This window comes from Ricinus communis, chromosome 2 (genome assembly GCF_019578655.1).
Source record: "Ricinus communis isolate WT05 ecotype wild-type chromosome 2, ASM1957865v1, whole genome shotgun sequence".
Classification (NCBI taxonomy): Eukaryota; Viridiplantae; Streptophyta; class Magnoliopsida; order Malpighiales; family Euphorbiaceae; genus Ricinus; species Ricinus communis.
This window is the reverse complement of record NC_063257.1, coordinates 5111767-5138646: the sequence shown is the minus strand read 5'-3', so window position 1 is coordinate 5138646 and position 26880 is coordinate 5111767. Positions and strand designations below refer to the sequence as shown.

Sequence of the window (26880 nt, the reverse complement as noted above, 5' to 3'; positions counted from 1 at the left end):
TCTTTTGCTTGAGTACCGGTGGTTCACATGGAGCCTTGGATGGCCTAGTGTGGCTAGCATCCAACAACTCTTTTGGTTGCCTCCATGACTCTTGAACTCAAGGGTGCCATACTATAAGGGACTGTTGTAAGCGGCCTTGTACCTTCTACCAACTCCATTTTCTGATCCACCTCTCTCTTCGGTGGGAGCTTCTTCGGTAACTCCGCAGGCATTACATTCCCAAACTCATCTAGGACCCCTGTTATCTCCTTTGGCACTTTATCTTGTGGCGAGACTGCCACTTCTTCCTTTAGTGCCGCAAGGAATGACGGCTGAGCCTTCTCTACCCGCTCAGACAATTGCATGGCCGAGATCTTCATGGCTTTTACCTTGGCTTCTCGTTTCAACGGTACCATACAAGTATTCCCTTGCTCCAAGATACACATGGTGTTGGCAAAGGGAAGTGGGAATGCATTCACTTTATCCAAGAATTCTATGCCAAGCACCATTTCATAGTCATCCATTGTAATAATGGAAAAGTCTAAGAGGCCAGACCACTCACCGAGGCTTACTTTGACATCTCGCGCAAACCCACATGTTGCGTTCGGCGCCGAGTTCACAGCCTTGAGCCACCCTTGCTCCTTTGCATATTTGATGCCAAGTCTTTCTGCCTCCTTTACCTCGAGGAAGTTGTTGTTAGCCCCGGTATCTATCAATGCTTCTACCGTACGGCTTCCAACCTTCGCTTCCACGAATAATCGGCCCTTCTTTTTGGACTCGGGCATCTCAAATTTGGTTTTGATGGCACTGAGAAGTTGTAGTGAACCCATCTTAGACTCCTCTTGCACTCGTTGGTGTTCTTCCCTTTCTTCGACCAACGCAGAGAGCTTGTTCTTCGTAGGGCACTCTCTCGCCTTATGCGGTCCGTCGCAGAAAAAACACTTGATACGGGGTCTGTCTCCACCCTTGTCATTTTTGTTACCATGGTTGCCTCCCTCTCTGGGCTTGCCAAACCTCTGGAAGCTTTCCTTCTTGTAGTGGCGGTCTCCCCCACTCTTTTCTTTGCCACTTCTATCTTGGATGGTCTTGGGCTTGTCTTGCCTCCTCATCTCTATCAAAGATTCGGTGACGGCAATTGCGGAGTTGAGATCTTGGACCCCTCGGCGCTCCAACTCCAGCCTTGCCCAAGTCTGCAACCCATCCGTGAATGCAAACAAGGCTTCTTCATCGGTATAGTTGGGAATTTCAAGAAGTGTGTCGGTGAATTCTTTAACATACTCCTTGATACTTCCGTGTCACGAGTCGCATGAACTTGGCCCTTGCATCTCGAATAGCATTCTCGGGGTAGAATTGCTTCTTCAAATCTTCCTTGAATTCTCCCCACGAGCTAATGGTGCATGTACCCTTTTCCATGTCGCCACTCCTCCTTCTCCACCACAACATTGCGGTATCTTCTAAGAAGAGTGCGGCAGCGTCAACTTTCTTGGCTTCTTCTACTAAGCCAAGTGCCTTGAAGTATTGCTCCAAGCTCCATAGGAAGTTATCAATTTCCTTCGCATTCCTCGAGCCTTTATAAGCTTTAGGTTTCGGAACATCTAACTTCGATGAAGTGGAGACTATCATCGGCACACTTCCACCTCCCTGGATAGCTGCCTTCTTACAAAGGATAAGTTCCTCTTCGGTTGCCACCAACCTAGCAACCATTCCATCAAGCATCTCCTCAGCGTCCTGACCTCGGCAAGGAGAGTTTTCTCCATGGTCTTGGCTTGTTCTTGACACTTGGACATCCCTCGTTCAAGGCGTACTTGCATCCCTCTTGAAGCTCCTCTCTTCCATTCTCGAGCTCCCCGTCGTTGCTCTAAATCCCAGGCGTATCTTGTCCTCGGCCACAGTTAGCTCTACCTTGGCTAGCCTGGCTTCCATGTCAGACACAACATCCCTCGACCTTCCTCTCTCCTTCCTTGGTGGCTTGGACGCTTCCGGCTGGTCCTTCACAACTTCACTATGGAGTTGCCTTACCTCTTCCGGAACTCTAGCAGCCTCACTTGCTCCTGATGTCTTTGCCATTTCAACGATTGTCTAACCTTGCTCTGATACCAACTGTCACGGGCTTGGAGTTTGCTACCAACGAACCGTGCGGCACTAGCTACTTTCTCGCGGAAACAAGTCAGCTAGTCAGCCTACTCCTCCTTATGCTAGGCAAAATGCTAGCGAGAATGGCAAGAAGAACAAAAGGAAGCTTAAGAAAGCTTAGAGAGAGAATTTCTAGAGAGAGAAACTACTTGCTCTTCTATTAAGCTTGAATAGCTTGATTACAACTTGATGCTTGATACTTACAAATGAATTCTCTAAGCTATATATAGGCCTCCACCTCCTCAATGGACGGTGATGATACATTCGATCTAATGGCTAAGATTAAGTACTAGAATGTTCTACACACTTCCATACTTATCTACACATTATACATGCATTCTAGATTATTCTAAAATGTTCCAGATGTTTCCAGATGTCTCCAGATGATTCTAGAATGTTCTAGAATCCTCCCTTGCTTTGTAGCGAACTCTAGAGGCTTCCTGGGCCATTGAACCTTCGTGCGAGAAGGGGAAATATACGGGCTGTGACAATCGGCATTGGGCTGTGATACTGGCAGGGAACGCCTCTTTTTAATCAGAGAATTTCTGAATTCTGAGACCCCATACTAATTATTATACTCCCAAAACGAGAAGGTGCAAATAACAAAGCCGTGAGAACGTCCACAGGATAACCTTTCTCGTTCCCAGCACCACCAGCAAGCAAGTAAACAAAAGCAAACACTTTCGGTTAAGTTAATGTCTGATCTCATCTCTCTTTCCTTCATGAATCAATTCAAGAGCAACAAGTGACTCCTGCTTCTTCCACATTGCCGTAGGACAGAACTTGAAAAGAAATTAGGGTTAGTTTTGCAAATCGAGCAACAATGCTGAAGCAAATGCTGTACAATGAACAGCAAAGAGTGGCAATTGGTGGTCTTCTCATCCTTCTTCTTCCCATGTTCTTCCCCAATCTCTTCCGTCCATTGGGCCGAGCCTATCCTTCTCTCTTCTCCGTACGTTTCAATCATTTCTGTTCTCTCTCTCTCTCTCTCTCTCTCTCTCTCTCTCTCTCCCATTTGTAAACGACCTCGTTTTCTTTTTTCTGTGTTTTCATTTGTAGGAATGGAATGCTCCGAAACCTAGACATTTTCCGCTTTTAAGAGCTGCCCTAAATCGCCCTATCGTAAGTTATCCTTTTGCGAATTATATTTTTATTCATACTATCGTTAGTTATCCTTTTGCGAATTATATTTTTATTTGTTTATTTATTCATCATTCTTTACTTTTGTTTTAGCTGAGTAGAGAACAGTCTGAGCTTTGGTCTCCATTGCCTTACCAAGGATGGAAACCTTGTACTGAGCCCAATATTATACAACCTTGTAAGTGTTCTTTTAATAATAAATTTGACATCTTTTTCGTTATTATATCATTATTATTAATAATAATGATGAACGATGATGAAAATAATTTCTACTTCATATATTTTTTGAAGCACTGCCTCAAAAATCTCAAGTGTACATTCAAGTGTTTCTTGATGGTGGATTAAACCAGCAAAGAATGGGAGTAAGTTACTAATTGGCCAAGATACACTTCAATTGATTTGCCTTGGATTGATTTTTCACCTTACTTGTATCTTGTTTTTTTAAGATATGTGATGCGGTTGCTGTTGCTAAAATACTCAATGCTACCCTTGTCATTCCTCATCTTGAAGTGAATCCTGTCTGGCAAGATTCTAGGTAATTAATTGCCTTTCAATACGTGTTTATTCCCTTTTAGAATTCAGACCTTAAATTAGATATCGTAAAATTGCTTCGGTTTCTGCAGTTCATTCGTGGAAATATTTGATGCGGATCACTTTATTGACATCCTGCGTCATGAAATATCTGTTGTTAAAGAGCCTCCCAGCAAGTACTCTTGGAGTACACGTGAGTACTATGCTACAGGTATACGAGCTACAAGAATCAAGACTGCACCTCTTCATGCTTCAGCTAATTGGTATCTGGAAAATGTTTTGCCTGTATTGCAGAGGTCAGTAAATTTCTGTTTGGTCGAGAGAAACAGTTAAGTTGTTGGAGTTTCATAGTCAGACTATTCCATTCCATGTGACTTGTTGAGTCGTTTGTTTGGTTATTTCTCTTGATTGTATACATCCTTCATTTTCTTATCTGTTTCTGCCAGTGCTGCCATTTACACCTTGCTCGCTGTGCTATTCTGTCTGTTGAAGTTATCATGCAAAATCATTGTCCTTATGCCATCTGTGTGCTATGGAAGGACCATGTGCAGATACAGTAAAGTTTATTAATAGAAGAAAAATGAAAATGTTTCAGTTAGTCTGGTGCCCCTTTTCTTGGTTTAGGAATCTTAATAAATGCTTACTTCACATCATGCTATTTGATGATCTTACCTGCTCTTATCTTTCTGTCATATTTTATCACATTTTCCTAATTTCAAGACTTTGATGGCTTCCCTATGGATCTCATCAGAATTTGTGCCAATACCATTTGAGTTTTTTGGTTGCCTTTGTAACATTTTCTGCCTAATTATTGTTTAATTAATTCACTAGACATTGACTTTTGCATCAGTTTGATTGCAGTTATGGGATAGCTGCTATTGCTCCATTCTCTCACCGCTTGGCTTTTGACAATTTACCTACAAACATACAGCGCCTAAGGTGTAAAGTCAATTTTGAAGCCTTAGTTTTTGTTGCTCATATAAAGTCGTTGGGAGATACACTTGTTAACCGTCTCCGCTATCCTTCTGGCGCCTCAGGAACTGAGTTTGTGAAGGAGAGAAGAGGTGATACTGGAAAAGAGGGATCTGGAAAGTATGTTGTATTGCATCTTCGCTTTGATAAGGTATGATCCTCAACTTATGTAAATAATAGGCAAAAAAAATTTGGGATAGACTTGTGAAACCTTTTAGAGATTTGGGACTATGCTAGGCTTAATATTCAATCGCCTTTAAGTTTGAAAAAATAAAGGAATATGTTTTGCTTCACATTTTACGAACCATGGGATGTCATTAATAATTCTGATAGGTCCATATTGTGAACAGATATATTGTTATTTCCAGGTTTAGAAACAAGCAACATATTGCTATCAGTTTATTATCTCCTTGATATTTGATTTGTTCTCTATCGAGTATCTATATTGCTCAAGTTTCTTTTTAGCATTAAAATTTTATATATCCTCTTCCTGTAACCTGAAATCTTACAGGATATGGCTGCTCATTCATCCTGTGACTTTGGCGGGGGGAAGGCTGAACGACTTGCTCTGGCCAAATATCGCCAAGTGCTTTGGCAGGGAAGAGTTTTGAACTCACAGTTTACAGATGAAGAGTTGAGAGGTCAGGGTCGTTGCCCATTGACTCCTGAAGAGATTGGATTACTACTAGCCGCTTTAGGTTTCAGCAATAGTACTCGTCTCTATCTTGCTTCACACAAGGTTAATCTTGTACCTTCTCTTTAGTAAGGAAGTTCTATGTAATCTATTAATATCACAAGTTGGAGGCAGTTTATCATCTGCCTCGGTAAAAAAGAGACCTGTTTTATCCTATGGGAATCTGACACTTGAAGAAATTTACTTTTTTCAGGTATATGGTGGAGAAGCAAGGGTCTCTACCTTGAAGCAATTATTTCCCTCAATGGAAGACAAGAAGAGCTTGGCCTCTGCAGAGGAATTGGCTCTAGTTGAAGGCAAGGCGTCTTTATTGGCTGCAGTTGACTATTATGTGAGCTTGCAGAGCGACATCTTCATATCAGCCTCTCCAGGAAACATGCATAATGCTTTGGTAAAACAAAACAAAAAAATGCTTTATTTGGTTTAACATGTATTTTCTTAAATGCTGTAGGACAATCTTTCACCTTAGGCTGAATCCACAGGCCACAAATTTCTGGTGGCTATTTGTGTCATTTGATTCCAAGCTGTCCATGTATGTATGAAACTCCATGCAGTGTATGATGATAAGATGTTACGTCAATGGCAGGTGGGACATAGAGCTTACCTGAACCTGAAGACCATAAGGCCAAACATGGTATTGCTGGGTCCGCTTTTCTTGAACAAGAGTGTTGAGTGGTCAGAATTTCAGACTGCTGTGGTTAAGGGCCATAAGAATAGACAAGGGCAGATTAGATTGAGAAAGGAGAAGCAATCAATTTATACATACCCTATTCCTGATTGTATGTGTCAATTACAGTCGGAAAAGATGCAGAAGTAAAAGCTTCATTTTTGTGCACATTTCTTGCAACCGGTACTATCTTTATTTGTGCATAGCAGAGTAACTAGACAGTTGTACTTTTGTGTTTCTGTTACTTGATAATTGAGTTCACTCCTACCCCACAAACCTGGTGTATTATTTGCAATCAAGAGCAAGGAATTGACAGCACGACTGGCTATAATAGCCCTAAAATGACATTATGTTGAGCGGAGGGTACTGGAACTTGCTATAAAAGACCTTAAAACGACATTGAAAAGCAAAGGCTTTTTAATGGGAAATTTATTAAAAAGAAATTCAGCAATACTCTTAAAACTTAAAAATTTATCCCGCTTTGAAATAACAGTAATAGCTGGACGAGTGGATTAGGTCCACCTTCAATTTCCTCAAGACAGGAACACTCGATAACAAGAGCTGAGATGAGATAATCTGAAAGAAAAGCTGAAGCAAAAAGCTCCTCAAATGGCATACAAGGATGATGAAACTGTCTCCGTTTCTCTCTGTGAAATAGAAACTACCAATTATCATAACTGTCAATTTTCACATCTGAAAATCAGAATTGGTAATTAAATACTTCTAACTGGGACATTAATTAAAGCTGTAACTAAATAGGCTTACTTGCCTTGTCAACTACTTTTCATTTTTCAGATTAGCCTGTAACAATAATTATTTACAAAGGGCAATTTCGTGAGAACATATGAACAGCATAACGGCAGCTTTAAAAACACAGCTCCCGCCTTCCTGCACAATCCCAGTGGTCAAGAGTCATATACAACTTCACCAAGAATTCTTTTTTTAACCATTAATCAACTTGTGAGGCACTTGGAACTGTTGGCATCTGACTATCTTTCTTATCCTTCCCAGCAGTAAGGGACCCTCCTCCATTCCTGCTGGCAGCCAATTCCTTAGACTCAGAGGAGAAAGGCGATGGGTCCATTTCATCTTCAATTGGAAGTGTTCTCTTTGAGCCCTCTAGAGCAACACCAAGGACGATGTTCTCCTCCAAGGGAGGCCTGGATACTGGTGGTGGTGTGACAGACCTCTCTACAGCCTCTTGAGCCTGTGAAATGGCTGAATATTCTTCAGATGTTGACCTTCCTAGGGTTAGGTCTTCAGAATTTAGCCCCATTTTCTCATTCCTTGAACCTTCCATGCTTCCACTAGGTTCCTGTGTTTCAGCATTTTTTGGCACTGAAATCTCATGCTCTGATTTGCCAAGTTGGGAATCAGATGCCGTGGTTGCTGAACCCTCAGGAGTAATGCTGGAGTCAGATATAGTTGTTGCTGCAACCTTGTCTCTTTTTAACTCAACAATTGGACTTGATCCTGCCTTGGCATCTGCTAATGTTGAGGCAGCTTCAACATTACCATCCTTTTCCTCATTAGTACTTACTGACTGTGTTGAAGCTTTAGTTTTATCGTCGCCATTGATTTTATAAGAGGGTTCAATCAGTAATAATGGGCGGTTAGTTGCTGCTCTTGAACGAGCAAAAATTGTGTCGGCAAATGGTACATTATCCAAATCAGCCTCATTGTATATTTTCTGAACAGTACGAATAGGTGTGGCGAGCCGGGCCCGATGGTGGCTTAAGACTCTAAGAAGATCCAAGAGTACTGCTTCCTGTCAGATTGCATTGTCAATACCAAGTCAGCAAAATTTTAGAACACGCATCGTTGAAGCTATGGCATCAAAACTCAGATGTAACTGGAAAAAAATAATGACTGCTAATAGCATAATGCCCCAGTTTGTCCACCTAGATAAAATGCACAGATCAGATAGCGGATAGCTGACATAACCAAGGTTTCAGTGGCTCAATATTTTATTATTTATGGTCTCCAATCATTTGAAATAAATTCCATAAAACTTTGATTAATACCGAAAAGAAAAAAAATAAGAATAGCTTCAGATTCATTTACTTTTCTGCATTATAACATTCTTCAAAAATGAAGCAATTTACATCAGGCATACTCTTACCTTTACACAGAGGTACTCTTCAAAATGTGAGGTTTTCACAAAGCATGACACCAAGATCTGCAACACAGGTCAATGGACAGACATTAAACAATGAAGAACAAGCAAACATCAATTTCTTAACCAAGACCAACATACAAATATATATGCAATATGTAGATGCACTTTTCTATATTTTAACGCAAAGCTTTAAAAATGAAATCTTTGGTCTGTGTTTACAGAGATAGACTTTTCATGTTAGAGACAAGATATTTTTAAGAGCAAACCAAATAAACAGTTCAGCTAATTGTGATCAAGGAGTCTTTAGTTCTATAACACACATGAAGCTATCATACATCAATTATCAACTGAAACTACAATCTATTCGTGCAAAAGTAAGCCCTTAATGGCTTCAAGACTAAAACCAGACATAATCTCCAAATATGGTCTTTATTCTTCATAAATTGAGCTAATTTTAAAATAAGCTAAAAAGGGAAAGGGACAAGGGAATGAGTTCTCAAAACATCCTTTTCTAAAGGTGCCCTCATATTCTGATAATGCACTTCATATATATCTTCAAAAGAAAAAGTATGAATATCTTAATTTCAAAAGGTAAAGAAGGCAACTTAAGGTTTACCATAAGAGCCTGATTCTCAGGGTTAATATTATCCAAGAAAACTCTTCTGTGCAACCTTTGCTGCTCTACTTGAGGATTTTTTGCCAAAACTTTGCGCATATCAGCAACAATGTTCTGAACATGGAAAATGCAAAATTCATTATTCTGGTAAGGGTTGAAAAGAGATTCCAAAAGAACCTAGATTGCAAGCACGATGCTTAACAAGCATGCAATGACATTGATTCTCACATTAACTTTGTTAACATCCAAGTGACTGATGGCAAGGTGGGTCTTAATGCGCCAATGAGTCTTCTGGCTAAGATTTCTCACAACATTCACAGTAAATTTATGGTTTGGAATGTGAACGGCTTCACGATCATCGCCTCTTATGACTGTTGGTGACCACCAACCCACATGCTGGAACAAGATAAAATATCAATTAGAGGAACAATCAAACAACCTTAAATGGTTCAAGAGTTAAAGTGCTACCATTTCTTGTAAATTGGCAAAAGAACCAAATCTCTGACTGCCACTTCACTTTTGAGCAGAGGCAGCAGGAGTAGACATGCATGCATTTCCTTTTTTACACAAGTAAATTGCCTATTCCTTCTTTTATAAGATATAAAGGAAGGAGAGAGAACACATACCTCAACAGTGCCAGAAACTTCATAGCCTTCAATCTTTGTTTGAATCCATTCATTCACAACAAAGGGCCGTGTTGCATGGATCATCACACTTGAAAGAAAATTTGTAAGTATCTGAATGTACAAAAACACAATGTAAATAAATATCCACTCAAGCAGACTTGAATTCTTGCCCTATGAACGCATAAGCAGGTAATGAGTACATGTGTTGAGCTACTAAGGAAGTATTAACCCCTATCAAACTAATCTTATTCTCGGATATTGTTGATGAGATTTCTAAATATTACCGAGAATAGGTACAAGGAGGAACTACAACCAATAAGCATGAGAACTGCAGTGCAATTCTAGTGGTAATACATACAAAACCAAGATGTTTACCTCGCGTCCAGCAAGGGTGATCAATACTGTACCAAGACCCCCAGCAGTAAGCCACTTTTGGGTAGAGAAACCCAGCAATTCCATAAACAATGATACAGCAGCAATCCAAACTGCACTATAAACAGCTTTTCCAGCAAAACTAAAGCCCATCTGCAGAAAAATAAACACTTGATTAAAATGATACTCACAAGCCTAGGAATCTGCATGCAGCCTCACTCTAGCTAACTTCCCATTATGTTGAGACTCTGATCCCAAAATTTCATATGACCAGGTGAGCCAAATAACATTAATATGCTTCTCAAAAATATCTGATAAGATACAAGTAGCATTTCATTAAATGACACAGCTTTAAAGAGCGTTGATAAGGTAATTCCTCATTTCAGAGTATGGCATGACTGAAGACCAATGCATAGGTCCAAATAATAGAAGCTTGATCCAGCTATTAAGGAAACATGAGACAAACACAATGCTTGATGGATGAAAGAAATTCAGTTCAAATAAATGACTAACTGTAAATAGAAGAAATATTAGTGCTCATATTATCAACAGCTGTACTCACTAGAGATGGGAGCTGCTTGATATATGGTAATTCACCATGCAACAAAGATGAATTGTTTTGTTATGCAGGACCGCTAGCAGAACTAATAAAGGCATGAAAAAGGAAATAAAGACAGTAGCAAACATACATTTCTTGCATCACTGGAGTCATTCATTTCTGTAAAAAACTTTTGTGCCTGTTGAATCAAGCTGTAAAAGGAAGGTCAAGTCCTTAAAAATAAAAATCAAAAGCCTAAATGAAATCAAGCATACAAAATACAGAAATAATCAGCAACAGAAAGAATGAAAGCCGATATTGAGATATCATAAAATCATATGAAAACCTACAATTCCAGAAATGAAGAGGGAACTCAGCACCAGAAGCAATAGACTCATGACAACAGAAATGCCAAGAACCACTTACCATAACAAGGCATTAAAATTATTAAACAAATTTTACAGCTTAAATGCTTTTGATTATACTGGCAAAACTGGGGAAGCCATCCCCTTAAGCAGCCAAGCGCTTGACCAAACTGAATCTAAATATCAACAGCCCATGAAAAAGCATACTGCAGTACTAAGCAGACAAACCTTGATAAACAGTAAGCAAATGCCATCACAGTTGATAATGAGCGCACAAAATTCAGTAGTCGTTGCTTCACAGCTTGGTTTGCTTCTGACTGCAGAACTACAGGATCTAATGCTCTGAAATATGCAGATCTTAGTTAGCATTAATTGACATAGAATTCTAAACTTTAAATATTTGACTCGACTTTCCTCAAATACCTGCAGACGAGTATTGCTCCAGTCCATAGCAACAAAGGTTGAAGATAAGACGTCAAAACATAATGTGTACTACTTTTCTTCCAATTGTTATCAGATCCCTGTGAAAAATTGCCACCAACAAAAAAGTCCCATGAGATGCAGAACATTAATAAAGTGAATACTAAGAAATTAAACCATTGCTTAAGGTTCAAATAAAACACATCAAAAGTTAATACATGGAGAAAAATAATTCTGCCCAGACGCAAGAGTGGACCTAGACCCCATGAAGCAAAAGCAATGATACTGATTGCTGGTATCAATTTAAGCACAAGAGGACTTCCAGATAGGGCATTGTACGACCTACAAAATCCACCAGTATTGAGAAAAAAACTCTGTCAATACTATCTATTCCATAAAGAGTGGAAGAGAGGAATGAAATAATTGGAGAAAAAGGCACCAATCAATTATTTAATTGGAGTATTTCCTGGCTCATTGATGAGGTGTAAATTTATGCTTATGTGTAAGTAAAACCTAACCTCAAATCAAAGAAATCTATATACATTTAAGCATTTCATTTTCATGTTTATATCCACAAAGTTTTTATCATAAAGGCGGGAGGAGAAGTTAGAGTTAAAGATCAATGACCAGAAAAAAAGGATAGTGACCAGAACAATGACCTATCTTGACAAAATTAGCATCTTACTATTAAAACTACAACAGAAACACAAATGACATATAATAGAATGCAAAGAATTATTCTTAGATATCAACAGCCACTGAAAAATGGTAATATTGCAACATTTTTCCATCTGCAACTTAAAACAAAGGCATAAACACCGTAAGCATACACTTACACTAGCACCTAAATTTGAAAAATGCAGACTTATATGGGTATTATGCGTAACAAAATTCTCCAGGGGAGAAAGGATTCTAATAGCAATTGGAAGATACCTCGTCAAGACCACAGCTGCAGATTTCACAAGGGGAATCTCTGTTCCTCCCTGGGATGTCAGAAGAGATTGGCACACCAAAACATTGCATCTAGAAGGTGCAGGTCTTATTGGCTGATGCATGCTGCTTAGAAAATGAAGAGTCCAAGCATCCTGTCGCTAAAGAAGTAGCATACAGAAATTTTGCGAGGGTATTAAATTTTACAAGTTCAACAATTTGTAAACCCAAATGCAAGGGGGCATACATGCATCAGGAGAGTGAATTAGATGCACTTATAACCTTCACTAAGTACACTTTAAAGCACACATCTAACAACAACCAATAATGCTAACAAGATCTATACATAACAACAAAGCAGAGAATAACAGTTATTGAAACATAAATTCGATGTATTCTTAAATTTTTTACATACCAAACCATGTGAGGAAAGGGTGACATTAGCCAAAAATAGTCTGCTCTTTCCTTTTCCCAAAACAGTCTGCAGATAACAGATAAATGAAAAACAAAAACCCATAGTATTAGAGACAAGCATTTAGACTTCAAAAGTGATACTTAATTGAGATCAAAATTCAAAAAAATAAGGTCACATACATTCTGTTGGCTACCACATCCACGACTAGTGTAAATCTTCAATTCTTGAGACAATTGGATTGAACCGGTACAAGTCATGGCTGGTTCCCAAGTAGAAAATAAAAATGCCACAGAGCTCAAATTGTTCCAACAAATTTTTTTACCCAAGTGATCCTCAAATATACTATACTAACCAAGCAAGTATACACCTGACAAGAACCAAGAAATCACACAAAAAATTCAGTGCAAAAACAATCAAATAAATGACCTGACAACTATAAATCAGGCAAAAGCACTAAAGTGAAAGAGAATAAAATAGAAAATCCATACAATAACAGATCCACTTCCTAAACAATTAACATAACTATCTCAAACGGTAGCTTTCAAATTATCCTTATCTTGCAAGCTCCAATCTAAACTCAAAACCCTAGTTCTCACAAATTTCCTTAAAAACACTCCAAAGGTTACCAAATTGCTTCCAATTATACCTACCAGCGCACACACATCAAACTAAATAAAAATAGAACACAAATTACCAACCTATAGAAAAGAAGCTTCCAACTCACAGCTTCACTTATATCGAGGCTGCAATCAACAAAATGAACGAAAACAAACAGAAAACAATCTTACCGGGAAACTCGGTGAGAAACTCAAGAAACAGAAGAATATAGTAATAATAATAAATAAATAACACAATACAGTGGCTTTATTAGTATTACTAAAATTGTTTATCCAGTTCAACAGTTGCCGAACAAAAAAGATGTTACTATGTAGCTTCTTTTTCCTCTTACTGCAGAGAGAGAAATGGAATTTTACACACAAAAATGACGTTTTTGGAGGAGGAGATTGCCAAAATGGTTTGCTACTGTGCTAGCGTGCACCGGGGGGCTGAATTGAATTTTCTCTTAACCGACGTGGTCCAATAGGACTGTACGGTTTTGGATTATGTGAATTTTAGTCTTTTTTCGTTAATTTCCTTATCTTTTTTTATTTACTGGTGTGAATTTATGTGGCGACTAGATGATTTTTTATTTTTTTTTTAACTAGAATTGAGCTTACGTGGCGAATTGCGGCCTACGTTTGGTTGGATAGTTATTGAGTTTAATTTAATCCACCTCTGTTCGACTTTAAAAGCCTCAGCTCAACCAGTGATAATATCGCAGGAAGATGATTATTCCTATACGCAGTTTTTTATTTCCATTAATTTCTTATAAATAAAAAATATATTTTTATTTTCTAATATGATTATTTTTTAAAAGAATATTTAGATAATTTACCGTTATAGAAGGAAGACTTTTAAAATTTGTGTTGACACCAGGTAACTAGGATTGAGATATATCCACATCCAATTAGATAATAGATTTTTGTTACCTTGAGATTTTAATTTATCTTGATGTGATATTATTTGTTAGTTAATTAATTTTTATCAATCACAATCCTATAAATTTTATTTGTTTATTCGAATTCAATCATATTTAACTTTTAATTTTTATTTTTAAATATAAAATATTTCTAGAGTTAAGTATTAGTAAATTATAATTTTCTTTTGATCGGTCAAAATTTATTTTTTATCAGTTTTTTTATTATCATAATATTTTAATTGTCAAGATGTTAATTTCTAAAATTATTTATTTTCTAAGTTATCATAATATTTTAGGTTTTTTTTGTTTTACGGAAAATAATTTGATTATATAATAAATATTATGAGAAAAGTATTTTTTAATATTATTAAAAAGAATCGATAATAAAACTAAAAGGTGAAAAAGAGATAGCATTATGCGCTTTAAAAAATAGTAAAAGTATATAAAAAATTTATATCGATCAAAAGATATATTTTTATAATTTATTTAAATATTTAAACACACAAATAATTAAGAAATATTTTCTCGATAAATATTTTATATAATATAGATAAAGCTTTATTTTATAAATAAATTTCAATTATAATTATAGGAAAAAAGTAAAGATTAATTTATTGAAGTATGAGGTAATTAATATGTACTTCCAAAGTATAAAAGTCAACTTTAGTATAAATATAATAATTTTTTTCTATAATGATACTATATACACAAATAACATCTATGTACTTATAAAAAAAATTTACTATAATTTAAAGTGCTTATAAATAGAAATAAGCTCTGTATTATAATAAATTATAAAAATTTTAAATTTCATCTTAAAACAATATTCTCTTATATAATAATATTATTATATATTTTTAAAAATATATATTATGCTATATTTAGTCTTATTATATTATTATTTTATATTCTTAACATTATTTAAATAATATGGTAAGATTTTAATATATGCTTACTGTTATTTCACCAAAGAATATTAAATATTAAGTCAAATAAAAATAAAAATAAAAATTACTAAAAAATTATAAAAATAATATAAAATATAAAAAAATTTATTGAATTTAAATAAAATATTTACTCTTATATTTAAATATTTTTAAAGATACTATTTATAATAAAAATTATATTTTTAAATTAAAGCACCATTAAAAATACTCATAAAGTTATAATTTTTTATAGTTATAAATTTTATACAATTTTGAAATATAAAATCATAAAAAAGTTGTCCTATAAATATAATATTTAATTTGGATAGAATTTTATCAACATATTTGTAATTTCGAAGAAAGTACTGGTAATATATGTATCTCATAAGGTTTTTATGCATCGTGAGATTTTATGGTACATATATGGATGGATCCTGCATTATCAGCACTTATCCATGAAAGAGATGGAAAAGACACGTGTATGGCATGTTGATTGTCTTCCCTCTTCGTTCATGGCGGTCGGACAAGGACTTTGTAAATCAAATGCCAAAATTAGCCTGGATTTATGTCGGCTGTACCATCACTTACTGGATAACTATGCCTGTGTTGTATTTTGTTGTTTATGATTTGAATTTTAATAATTTTTGAATAAATTATATTAATTAAAATTTTATTTATTCAATACTATTATTTTAATATTTTTTTTACTTTTAATTTATTTAAGAATTTAGTTTTGATTTTGATTAGTTTTTACTTTTTATAAAAAAAATTAGAAAGAAATTTTAAACGATTATGAAGGGTTATTTCGTTGCTTAACACGGGCGTGCTTGTGTCCATGTTGCACTCTAGAAGAAGAATCATAAAGCATGACTTGACATACGGCCATGTTAGAAGTCGTGTCCACCACTGGATTCTAAAGAATATGACATACAGGCGTGCTCCAAACCATACTTGCTTCTGCTCATTTTAAAAAAGTTGTGAAAACACGGTATGGAATCACAGAAGGGAATGTGTCAAGCTGTGCTATAAAGTAAAGGACGTGACATAATCATGTGTCAAGCCGTGTCAAATAAAAGAAAGTTTTCTTTCACATGAAACTTGAAAATTTAAGGTAAAATATTTTTTTTATGAGTTTTGACTATAAAAAGAATGACAAGTAATTATTTAAAAAAAAACAACTGTAATAGATTAAAGCTTTTAAAGACTCATTTAAAGAGATTAAAAAAATTTGTGTAAAGATTTAAGAGTTTGAATTATCTATTTCTTTTTATTTTTTGATTTCTTGAATGATGTTTATGCGTATTTGTCGCAATCATGCGTGCTGAACTCTTCTTAGGGTTTGGATTTGCGTAGTTAGTCTATTACTTGTTTAAATCTTTATTTCATTTCAATGAATTAATTTCCAGTCAATTTTATGAGTTATTTTTATTTGTTCTTGTATTTGATTTTAAGGCTGCTTAAATACATAATTTGGTAAATCAGAGACAACGAAAGTTGCATGATTTATCAGCTCATAGATTTGTAAAGCTTAGGAACATCAATTACGAAAGTAGACGAATCCTTTACGAGCCATAAATTGCTAAAGAACTTAATAAATCTTAATTAATTGACATGACCATTAAAATAGGTTATAATTGACTTTAGTATTCTTAGATGAATTCGAAATAAAATTTAAATAATTTGAGTGATTTACCCTTGACTAAGTTAATATTGTAAAAAGATTATTTAATATAAGTAATAGCGAGTGAAACAAATTCAGACTATAGCTTTATTTATTATTTTTGTTAAAAAGGAATTATTATTAACTTTAAGTTTTATTTTCCTATTAATTATTTATTTAAATTATAATTATTCAATTTTGTTAGATATGAAAATAAATTAGGACTGACACTTAGTAACAATGTCCTTGTGAGAATGATATCCGTGCAAAATCTATCTAACATATTGTATTATGATAAAAGGTGTGCATGGATGGTCCATGTAACATGGAAATTTTATGGAATCCTATTTTGGTTGAGCTATTGCTGCTTTTCTATGTATTGTGGATGAGCCATACATATAAAATAAGTGTAATTTATTTATTATTTAAATATAAACACTTAAAATATATTACTATATGCAATAATTAAATATAAAATACTACAAATATTAATTGTTTAAGATACATACTAGATTCGCTTAAAGGAATAATTATGATAATAGATAGTATAATACATTAATTTGAATTGTATAATATAAATTTTTTATCTATTTCAAAACCGTTCGATACGATGAGATTAAATAAATTCAATTCACGTTATATATTTGTAAAATAAAAAAATTAGAGATAAGTCTAATTTTATGTCCGAAAATTGCTTTGATATTTAAACTAGTAAACATATGAGTTTGGAGAAATATTTTTAGAATTGTAATTTATGAGTGCAATTCTCTCATGTTTTATGGAGTCTGCTTGAAAGAGGGGCCATATTTTTCAAGGAGTGAAAGTCGTATCCAAGGCAACAGGAAGCCTATTTTCCTATATTTTTCAAGGAATTGAAAGTCTTTCTATATAACTCACTATGAATTTCAAAAATAAATGAATATGCAGCGTAGGATATTCTTGCAAGTATATATAATTATAATAATCAATAAATCTTTTTAGTGTCGACAAAACTTATGCTAACTACAATTTGAATGAATGATCAATTATTGCTTTCAAAATAAAGATAAAATAGAAAATAATGAAAAAGCCATGGCTATCTTATTATTTTAATATTAAGAGCGAAGACAAAAAAATTATAAAAATTGATAAAATTATCTATTAATTTGAAATGTGGCCGAAAAATCAAAATAAAAATTAATGAAAAGAAAAAAGAACTTTTTACTTTGAAATAAGCGAAATGGCTAACCACTGAGTCAATAGTTTGATGGTTTCAATTTGCACTTATTTGTTTGGTTATGAAAAAGTGAAGGGTTTAAAAGTTAAATTTGAACTTTTCCTTAAAAAAAAGAAAAGAAAAGAGTTTTAATTTGAACTTTCAAGCCGCCAGTTGTACTGAAGAAGAATCACCAGGAAACCAACGGTTTATAACTACTTGGGGAAGAGGGGGACCACAACACAACGGTAGGCTTGCTGGGCTTTGAATTCTTGAGTAATACGTATACAAGCCCACATCATCATCCCATAATACAAAACCATAACTATTACTATTTTATATAAAGCCCGAACTTAAGTCTACATGAATATTCACCGTTAAATAAGTATGTCTATAATATTTTGTTCGTATAATAATTAATTTATAAACAGTTTTTGTTAAGTATATATTTTCTTACAAATATTGCAACTTACTTGAATTTTCTGAAAATCAGTTTTAATTGATGAATTTTTTTATATAATATTTATGTAAATTATAATAAGATATTAATTTAATTATTTATTTTATAACTCTAAGAAGGTACTTGTATAGTCAGTTAAGGAGTTAAAATGATAGATTAAGATTAAATAACTACTTACAAAACATAAATATTCTATTAAAGTACTTATACTAATACTATGTTTGGTTGAAATTTATAAAAAAATTATAATAAAATAAAAATAATAAAATTAAAAGAGATATTTTTATATTATAAAATATGTTAATTTATTAATATAAAATTTATTTAAAAATTCTACTTATTTTATTAAAATTTAATTTAATTATAAATTTTATAGATTTTAACTAAACACTATCTTAATAAATAAAAAAATATGGTTACAAAATATAAACATAAATAATCAGTTAAAAAAAAGAAGAAGAAGAAAGAAACACTATCTAATCAGTGATGACAAACAAACACATTCCTTAGTGACCACCAAAATATCATTACAGCCTAAACTTAGAGCTAAGCTTGTCCGGATAATATGTTTCCAAAAAAATCCAAATTTCACAAATAGCCGTTACCCTATACCCTCACATGCACCTCACGTGACCTTACAATTTGAATTCGGACCTGAAGTGCCTTTTTCTCAATTCCAATTTAATCACCCCTTTCCCATCCAATATTTCAAAAAACGCAGCCACTCCTCTCTCTCTCTCTCTATTCCATTCAAAACTAAAACAAAACTCAAAACCAAAATATTAAAAAGAAAAAAAAAAAGATTCAATATCTCCATCTCCGATTAGGTATTTTTCAATCTCTCTTTGTGTTAGATCTCAATTCTCCAATCTGTGCTGTAGAAATGTCGTCTTATGCACCGAAACCTTTTTCTCTGTTTCAGGTTTTTCGAATCGGGATTGTTTAAAGGCGATGGATAATAATAACAATAATTGTAATGGAGAGTCTGTTAGGGTTGCTGTTAATATTCGTCCTTTAATCACGTCTGAGCTTCTCAACGGTTCTACAGATTGCATCACCCTCGTTCCAGGAGAGCCTCAGGTATTTGATGATGTTTTTTCCTTTAATCTTTTTTACATTTAATTCAATTTATTAGCTTAGGTCTTTGATTTATTTTCTTTGGGTTTAAACTGAAAAAAAAAGGTCAATATCGGATCACATGCGTTTACTTATGATTATGTATACGGGAGCTCCGGATCACCTTCGTCTTCATTATACAACGATTGTGTTGCACCGCTCGTTGATGCAATCTTCCATGGCTACAATGCTACAGTTCTTGCCTATGGCCAGGTTTTAATTTAATTTATTTTTTTGGATGCTATTGTTGATTGAAATGTAGATAACAAAATTGAAAAGAACTGTCTGACGTTTTATTTGATTAGACTGGTTCGGGAAAAACATACACGATGGGAACTAATTATACGGGAGAAGGAAGTAACTGCGGCATTATACCAAAAGTGATGGAAACTATATTCCAAAGAGTTGAAACTATGAAAGACTCAACTGAATTTCTGATCAGAGTATCGTTTATTGAGGTAAATGTTTTAAAGTATTTGTTAATTATCATTGTTTTAGTTTAAACGATCGGTATTTGAGCTAATTAGTCATGTAATAATTTAATTGACAGATATTCAAGGAGGAGGTGTTTGATTTGCTTGATTCTAATTTAGGAGCTTCATCAAAAGGTGAAGGAGCAGTATATATTGCAAAGCCCGCGGCATTGCCTACAAGAGTTCCAATTCAAATCAGGGAAACAGTGAACGGGGGAATAACACTTGCTGGTGTTACTGAAGCAGAAGTTAGAACTAAAGAAGAGATGGCTTCTTATTTATCGCGCGGTTCCTTGTCCAGAGCCACTGGAAGTACCAACATGAACAGCCAATCGAGGTATTGCAGCTGTTAGTTTGATCGAATTTCTTATTGGTATTGGATATGTTTTCTTCTTTTAATTTGCTTCATGCATAACATAAACTGCTTTTAATTCGGAAAGTCTGATGTTTCTGATGTAGCTTAATGTTTGTCTTTCTTAGTCGTTCGCATGCTATTTTTACCATTAGTATGGAGCAAAAGAAGCTTAGCCATAATGCAGATGAAACAAATCATGATGATTTTGGCGATGACATCTTATGTGCGAAACTACATTTGGTGGACCTTGCTGGTTCTGAACGTGCAAAACGAACAGGTGCAGATGGCATGCGTTTTAAAGAAGGTAACTTACCTGCACTGGGAATGATAGCCAGACCGAAAATGTTTCTAGACTGAAAATTGAGCTTTGGACTGGCTGTCTAATTGGTTTGAGTTGTGTTTGGAAATATTTCTAGATATAGAATATTATGTTCCTTTCTGAGATTTAATTCTACAATCTTATTAGGCATTCATATCAACAAAGGCCTACTAGCTCTTGGCAATGTGATAAGTGCCTTAGGAGATGAAAAGAAGCGGAAAGAAGGGGGTCATGTTCCATATCGTGATAGCAAGTTGACTCGCTTGTTACAGGTTGATCAGCAATTCTTTTTTTTTTTTCTTTACCAAATGCCTTTTACTTCACCAGCTCATCTATCGAAAAAAATATTGTTGTGCATTGTACTTCATGGTCATTGTTGATCATCACGCTTATTTTCAGCTGTTGCTGTCTTGTAAAATGACTTTAGGTTTAATTATATTTATGAAATTTTAGTGCTTATTATGTTTTATATGATAAAGAACACAAATATTAATATGAAATTTAGAGCTAGTCGCATAAGCATGTAATTCACCAGGAGACCGTGCTTTTGAAAGTCAAAAAGTATATTAATCTTTGTTGATACATTGTCTTCTCTTTGACATTCGAATTTCAATTTATAGGATTCTCTGGGTGGAAACAGCAAAACGGTGATGATAGGTATGCCATTTCACAAATCTAATTCAGTCAGAGCATTTAATGCTCCTTTGTGTTCTACAAATGTTGCTTCATTGATATTCTGATGATCTTCTTCTTTCCAATTTTTTGTCATATTTGTTATAGCATGCGTCAGTCCTGCTGACACAAATGCCGAAGAAACTCTGAACACATTGAAATATGCAAATCGTGCCCGCAACATTCAGAATAAAGCAGTAGTAAGTTTGCTTTTTCAGCATTTTTCTCGGTCTCTGCTTGCACTAGTCTCTTCATGACGATGCCAAGGTTTACATGATTTACAAGGTGAACCGAGATCCAATGGCGGCTCAGCTTCAAAGAATGAGGAGCCAAATTGAGCAATTGCAAGCTGAGCTACTGTTTTATCGTGGAGATGCAAGTTCACCGTTTGATGAACTTCAGGTGCCTGTCGATAAGAAGTAAATCTTGTGTTCCTTATCTACTGCTTCAATTGCCAAACTAATGCATTTCTTTTTCCAGATTCTCAAACAGAAAATTTATTTGCTTGAAGCAAGGAATGGGGAATTGCAACGAGAGCTTCAAGACCGTCGACTCACCTGTGAGCACTTCTCGCAAAGTGCTCTTAATGCTCAGGTTACTCTTTTTCTTTTGGTTTGGATATTATAATTTATTTACGGGAGTTCTTTCTGATGTTTATGTTGCTCTGGTAAAATGGCGCATGTAACTTCCATCTATTGTTTCAGTTTGAAAAAGACAAATTGCTAATGCAAATCGAATCAGCTCGTCAAGGGAAATCTTGGGATGATATTGAATCTAATCAGGTAAAGTGAAGGTGATGGTTTTTTCTTGTATTATTTGCAACTTTCTGGTGAAATGATGAGTAGAATTTTTTGTTGACATAAAGGTTTAAAAAATTTCAGGATCTTGATATGATGAAAACTTATGTTTCAAAAATCCAAGAATTAGAAGGGGAATTGCTGCGCTTGAAAAACTTGTCCAACTCAAAGTGTGGTCGATTTGTTAATTGTGCTGACTCTGATGAGGAAGGTTTAAATTCAAAATTTGTTTCATTTTCATCTCTAAATGAGCTCGCATCCAATTCTGATTCAAAAGCTGTGGATATTTCAGGTAACATACTTCAAGCTTTAATTTTCTAGATTTTTTAATTTGTGGCATCTTACTGTCTTTTTATTCTTTGTCTTATTTCAATTATGAGTGATGGTTGTATAAAGCATTATGATCTTTTGGTTGATTTGCAGGAGAGGTTGAAGATGAGGAAAAGGAGCTTGAACATTCTTCTCTTCAAGAAAGATTAGATAGGGAACTGAAAGAATTGGATAAAAGACTTGAACAGAAAGAGGTAAACGTGCCATAACTCCTAATTGCTAGTGATGTACAAATCTTTGCTTTTTTTTACCATATTGTCAGGAGATGGACAAGAAATTTTCATTGATATATAGTTTCATGAATAATGTGCAAGAAAATATTCATGAATCACTTGATCAAATGTCGAAGAAAAAATTTTCTGAGTACTTCATCTAATTACGCCCTTGTATTTTCTGAATTCTGTGTTTTTCTTTTACTTTCTAGGTTTTGCATGTATTTATTCTCAATACTGAAGCATTTTGTTTACCGTCTTTTCGTCCTCCTTTTATTTTACTTGTTAAAGGCCGAAATGAAGCGTTTTACAAGTGTTGATACTTCAGTTCTTAAACAACATTATGAGAAGAAAGTGCAGGAATTGGAACAAGAAAAGAGAGCTTTGCAGGTTTGTGCAAGTTGAAACACTTAGTCATGTTTGTTTATATTTGTATCAATATTTATTTTTGTCGTCCTTTGGCAGAAAGAGATTGAAGATTTGAGATGCAATCTATCAAATATATCATCCATTTCTGATGATGGTGCTCAGAAATTGAAGGAAAATTATCTTCAGAAGTTGACCGTCCTTGAGTCACAAGTAAGTTCTAAACGAGCTTCTTCCTTTTGTTGCAAGTTCTCTAACATGCATGTTCTGTTTCGCAGGTTGCTGAGTTAAAGAAGAAACAAGATGCTCAAGCTCAGTTATTAAGACAAAAACAAAAGAGTGATGAGGCAGCGAGACGACTCCACGAGGAGATTCAGAAAATCAAGACTCATAAGGTGTCCTACAGTTGTATAAAGAAGTCTGTTTACAATTGTGTTTGAAATATAGTTTTTGATCTCTGCCATTTCATGCCATTTAGGTTCAACTACAGCAGAAGATCAAGCAAGAGTCTGAGCAGTTTAGATTATGGAAGGCATCACGTGAAAAAGAAGTTCTTCAGCTAAAGAAAGAGGGAAGAAGAAACGAGTATGAGATGCACAAGCTGTTAGCTTTGAATCAGAGGCAGAAAATGGTAAAATAATATGCATCTTCCTCCTAGGGTACTGAACTTCTCTTTTTTTTTTTTTTTTTGAGGGATGCTCTATTCATTTTCTTTAAATTCTCACTTTAGGTTCTGCAAAGAAAGACAGAAGAAGCTGCTATGGCCACTAAAAGGCTAAAGGAGCTTTTAGAATCTCGAAAGGCTGCCTCACGCGAAACTTCTAGTGAGTATATTACTGCCTTGTTCGCTTCATTTTTGTTTCATAATTACATCCGTTGCTGACAGCCTGACATTTTAATTTATTCTATGCAGGTGCTGGAAATGGCAATGGTCCTGGACTACAGGTAATTCTAACAAATCAATATATGGAAATGTCTAGTTTGCTGGCATATAATGAGTAATTTCTGGAGATTTGGTTCTTCGTATTGCGGATTGACACATGTTTTTCATGTGAAGGCTCTGATGCAAGCGATTGAGCATGAGCTTGAAGTCACAGTACGAGTACATGAAGTTCGCTCCGAATATGAGCGTCAAATGGAAGAGTGAGTTCTATTTGGCACTATTACCTCATTATGACAACAAAAGTTTTAGTCTCTCGTTTGATGTCAGGATATAGTTTGGGTTATTTATTTCGCTCAACTTAGATTGAAGAGTATAAGGTTCCGTATTGCTCTCTTACTGCCATGCAACTACCATAATGAATACCATGTATTGTCACGACATTAATGTAGTCTTGTGCAGCTATCTATTGAACGTGTTTTTACTTGAGATGCTTACAAATAAATAAACTTCTTATTGTAGGCGGGCTAGAATGGCCAAGGAGGTAGCAAAATTAAAGGAAGAAACAGTGATTCTTAAACAAACTAATTTAAGGTGAGTTTTTCTTTTCACTTCTTTCTTTTTTCCTTTCTTGTGTGTTCCTACCGTCCTCCAGCATTGACGCGATCTTTCTGTTAATGTTACTCATATCAATCGGTGTTTGGATATTTAGCTTAAATTATATCAAATGCAGTAATTCTCCATCAATGATGTCTCCTGGTGCAAGAAATTCAAGGATTTTTGCATTAGAAAATATGCTTGCTGCCACTTCTAGCACGTTAGTTTCTATGGCATCCCAATTGTCAGAAGCTGAAGAGCGTGAACGAGCATTTAGTGGCAGGGGTCGCTGGAACCAAGTTCGATCTCTAGCTGATGCAAAAAATGCGATGATATATCTGTTCAATTTAGCATCATCCTCCAGGTGATAATCCTTTCTATTAACTTATTTTTATTCCTCCAGTTATTAGGTCAACATATTTATGTGGAAGCTAGATCCACCAGTAACTCTTGTTACTCATAGATTGCCTGACTTGGTAAAATTGCATTTCTGATGAACTGGTCTGAGTCTTCCTTTGCTTTTAAAGGTGCCAATTGCGAGATAAAGAAGTTGACTGCAGAGAAAAGGATAGTGAAATAAGAGACTTGAAGGAAAAAGTAGTGAAACTCAGTAGTTTAGTTAGGCATTTGGAAGTTCAGAAGGCAGAACTCATTCAGCAGGTTAAGTCACAGGTTAGTTTCATTTTCTCAAAAAATAAAATTGGAAAAGTACAAGGTAGTTTGAAATGGAAGAAAAAGATGCAGATAGAAATTCTTATAACATTATAAATTTTGATAATGCCAGAATTCAGCACTGAAGAAATACTCCACGCGCAATGAAGAAGATATTGGGGTTCATGACATCAACGGTGGGGAACGCAAGTATGGATTGCGCAAGCAGGTACATATTCTTATCCAACTTGAAGAGCAGAGGAATGTGTATAAATATTGTTGCTTCCTCTTTCATAATCAATTTATATTTGAGTCTGTTGCTTAGACTATATATGATAGGATTAACAGCCCTTTCTTAACAGGGGTACCGTAGCTCCGTCTTATTCTCTGAGGATATGGATACATCTGAATCAGAACATTCAGAGGGAAATTGTGATGTTACTGATGATGAAGATAATGAATGGGAACCTTCAGCACGACCAATGAAACGGCGAACTAAAAAAAGAATTTCGAAAGGTGGAAGCAGTTCAAACATGGGAGATATTAATGATCCAGAAAACTCAGATTTGGATTTATCAGGTGAAGGATTCACCGTTGTGGCGGAAAAAACTGCAGCTGGAGTATGTTGCACTTGTAGTAAATATTCTTTATGCAAGACAATGAAGTGCCAGTGCCGGGCGGCTAGCGGTCACTGTGGGGCATCATGTGGCTGTGTGCCAAGTAAATGCTCCAACAGGGAAGGAGCTCTGTTGGAGTTAGATGAGTTGGCTCAGTGTGCTGGGACTGGTTCAGGCTCCGATGAAGCAGAGAAGAGCGATCTAGCTTCTCATGGTGCAATGCTGCTTCAAAGTGCACTGGTTGAGCAGCCTGCTGCGACAAACGATGATGTTCCGGTCAGAAGGAAACCTTTGTCAGACATAGGGAATACAGTGGTATGTTCCGTTAAACATTGTCTGAAATCTCCATGAATTTCTTTTAGGAAAAATTTAATTTTTTCCGGATGCTCTTTCGTATCTTTATAAGAGCATCTTAAAATGCCGTTATTCTGTGAGTGATCAACTGTAATTTTTAAAACCCTTGCAGGCCAAGTCCAATGCACCAAAGGGTGATCAGAAAAAGAAATGGCGCAAATCTACTATTCAGCTTGTCCCAGTTGTTCCTCTCCCCACGACCACACAGCCAGAAAAAACAGAAGCCGCCCAAAAGCCAGATAATAATAGTGCAGGTGAGGTTGATGGTCCTTTGAAGTTACCTAGGGCTATAGCTGCATCAAATAGCAGTGGCCTGTTGAGAGAGAGGAATGCTGGTCAATCCAATGAAGTAGTTAACAAGGAAAACGCTGTACATCCCACAAGAAGTCCTGCTCGGCCGCCAAGAACATCTGAGGAGAAAGAGAACTATGGCCGCTAACTCTAAAATCTATTTCCTGACCAACAAACAAACCGTCCATTACACTTACCATTATTGATTCTTGTATCAGCGGGTTTACTGAAGGAAAAGAATTTATGATTGTGTGTAGGAGAAAAGAGAATGTGAAATTGATTTCTTTCTAGAAATCCAAAGAAGACGGACATGTTTTTAGACTAGGAAATGTTGTTTTGTTGTTTTGTCCCGTCTGTCATTGTTGTTTCGCTGCTCTATTAATGGTATCACAGATTCATTGGTCCAATTCAGAGCAAGCATATTCTTCCGGGGAAATATAATGAAAAATATACACAAGGAGAAAACTTTTGTAAAACAGAAAGATGTTTAGAAAATTGGAGCCAGTCAAATTTAACTGATCAGAGAATTTAAGCGGAATCGTATTAACTATTATTTAATTAAATTACTCTGTT

The 26880-nt window shown here is 35.2% G+C and overlaps 3 protein-coding genes across 7 annotated transcripts; 2 read left to right on the top strand and 1 right to left on the bottom strand.

Moving 5' to 3' along the window:
* The first annotated feature begins 2620 nt into the window (after positions 1–2620).
* LOC8268415 (O-fucosyltransferase 31) lies at positions 2621–6392 on the top strand. The gene is made up of 10 exons (XM_002513995.4): positions 2621–3064; positions 3172–3234; positions 3346–3430; positions 3544–3614; positions 3699–3787; positions 3876–4079; positions 4645–4906; positions 5267–5494; positions 5643–5840; positions 6036–6392. Exons 1-10 carry the CDS (start codon positions 2936–2938, stop codon positions 6264–6266), a joined length of 1560 nt encoding a protein of 519 aa, XP_002514041.1. The 5' UTR covers positions 2621–2935; the 3' UTR covers positions 6267–6392.
* A 463-nt stretch (positions 6393–6855) lies between these two features.
* On the bottom strand, positions 6856–13645 carry LOC8268416 (mechanosensitive ion channel protein 2, chloroplastic). Of its 5 annotated transcripts, none has more exons than XM_048370738.1 (14): positions 13216–13641; positions 12697–12884; positions 12518–12583; positions 12106–12257; positions 11391–11514; positions 11176–11273; positions 10981–11094; positions 10539–10599; positions 9853–10002; positions 9478–9588; positions 9080–9247; positions 8852–8965; positions 8239–8295; positions 6856–7884 (listed from the first exon to the last, which is right to left on the bottom strand). In XM_048370738.1, the coding sequence occupies exons 2-14, from the start codon at positions 12772–12774 to the stop codon at positions 7066–7068; spliced, it is 2112 nt and encodes a 703-aa protein (XP_048226695.1). In that variant the 5' UTR covers positions 12775–12884; positions 13216–13641; the 3' UTR covers positions 6856–7065. The 5 variants fall into 5 exon arrangements, with proteins under 5 accessions (XP_048226695.1, XP_002514042.1, XP_048226696.1 ...); XM_002513996.4 differs by having other exon boundaries at positions 12106–12263; positions 13216–13639; XM_048370739.1 differs by lacking the exon at positions 8852–8965 and having other exon boundaries at positions 12106–12263; positions 13216–13645.
* Positions 13646–18633: 4988 nt separating this feature from the next.
* On the top strand, positions 18634–26714 carry LOC8268417 (kinesin-like protein KIN-4C). The gene is made up of 27 exons (XM_002513997.4): positions 18634–19104; positions 19200–19357; positions 19460–19606; positions 19699–19851; positions 19944–20203; positions 20347–20525; positions 20688–20812; positions 21161–21197; positions 21321–21412; positions 21498–21614; positions 21693–21806; positions 21917–21994; positions 22094–22301; positions 22433–22533; positions 22843–22941; positions 23017–23130; positions 23196–23312; positions 23396–23548; positions 23648–23741; positions 23831–23862; positions 23975–24060; positions 24320–24391; positions 24531–24758; positions 24922–25066; positions 25179–25274; positions 25408–25977; positions 26129–26714. Exons 2-27 carry the CDS (start codon positions 19229–19231, stop codon positions 26453–26455), a joined length of 3873 nt encoding a protein of 1290 aa, XP_002514043.2. The 5' UTR covers positions 18634–19104; positions 19200–19228; the 3' UTR covers positions 26456–26714.
* The last annotated feature ends 166 nt before the right edge of the window (positions 26715–26880 follow it).

Excerpts from the sequence above, each read along its gene's own strand:
- LOC8268415 (XM_002513995.4), top strand. The coding sequence starts at position 2,936 with ATGCTGAAGCAAATGCTGTACAATGAACAGCAAAGAGTGGCAATTGGT. Across the intron at positions 3,235-3,345 it reads CTGCCCTAAATCGCCCTATC|CTGAGTAGAGAACAGTCTGA; the intron begins GTAAGTTATCCT and ends CTTTTGTTTTAG. Across the intron at positions 5,495-5,642 it reads TCTATCTTGCTTCACACAAG|GTATATGGTGGAGAAGCAAG; the intron begins GTTAATCTTGTA and ends TACTTTTTTCAG.
- LOC8268416 (XM_002513996.4), bottom strand. The coding sequence starts at position 12,774 with ATGACTTGTACCGGTTCAATCCAATTGTCTCAAGAATTGAAGATTTAC. Across the intron at positions 11,515-12,105 it reads GCAGCTGTGGTCTTGACGAG|GTCGTACAATGCCCTATCTG; the intron begins GTATCTTCCAAT and ends TGGATTTTGTAG. Across the intron at positions 10,600-10,980 it reads TTTGCTTACTGTTTATCAAG|CTTGATTCAACAGGCACAAA; the intron begins GTTTGTCTGCTT and ends TTCCTTTTACAG.
- LOC8268417 (XM_002513997.4), top strand. The coding sequence starts at position 19,229 with ATGGATAATAATAACAATAATTGTAATGGAGAGTCTGTTAGGGTTGCT. Across the intron at positions 21,807-21,916 it reads AAAGTGCTCTTAATGCTCAG|TTTGAAAAAGACAAATTGCT; the intron begins GTTACTCTTTTT and ends CTATTGTTTCAG. Across the intron at positions 23,131-23,195 it reads TGACCGTCCTTGAGTCACAA|GTTGCTGAGTTAAAGAAGAA; the intron begins GTAAGTTCTAAA and ends TCTGTTTCGCAG.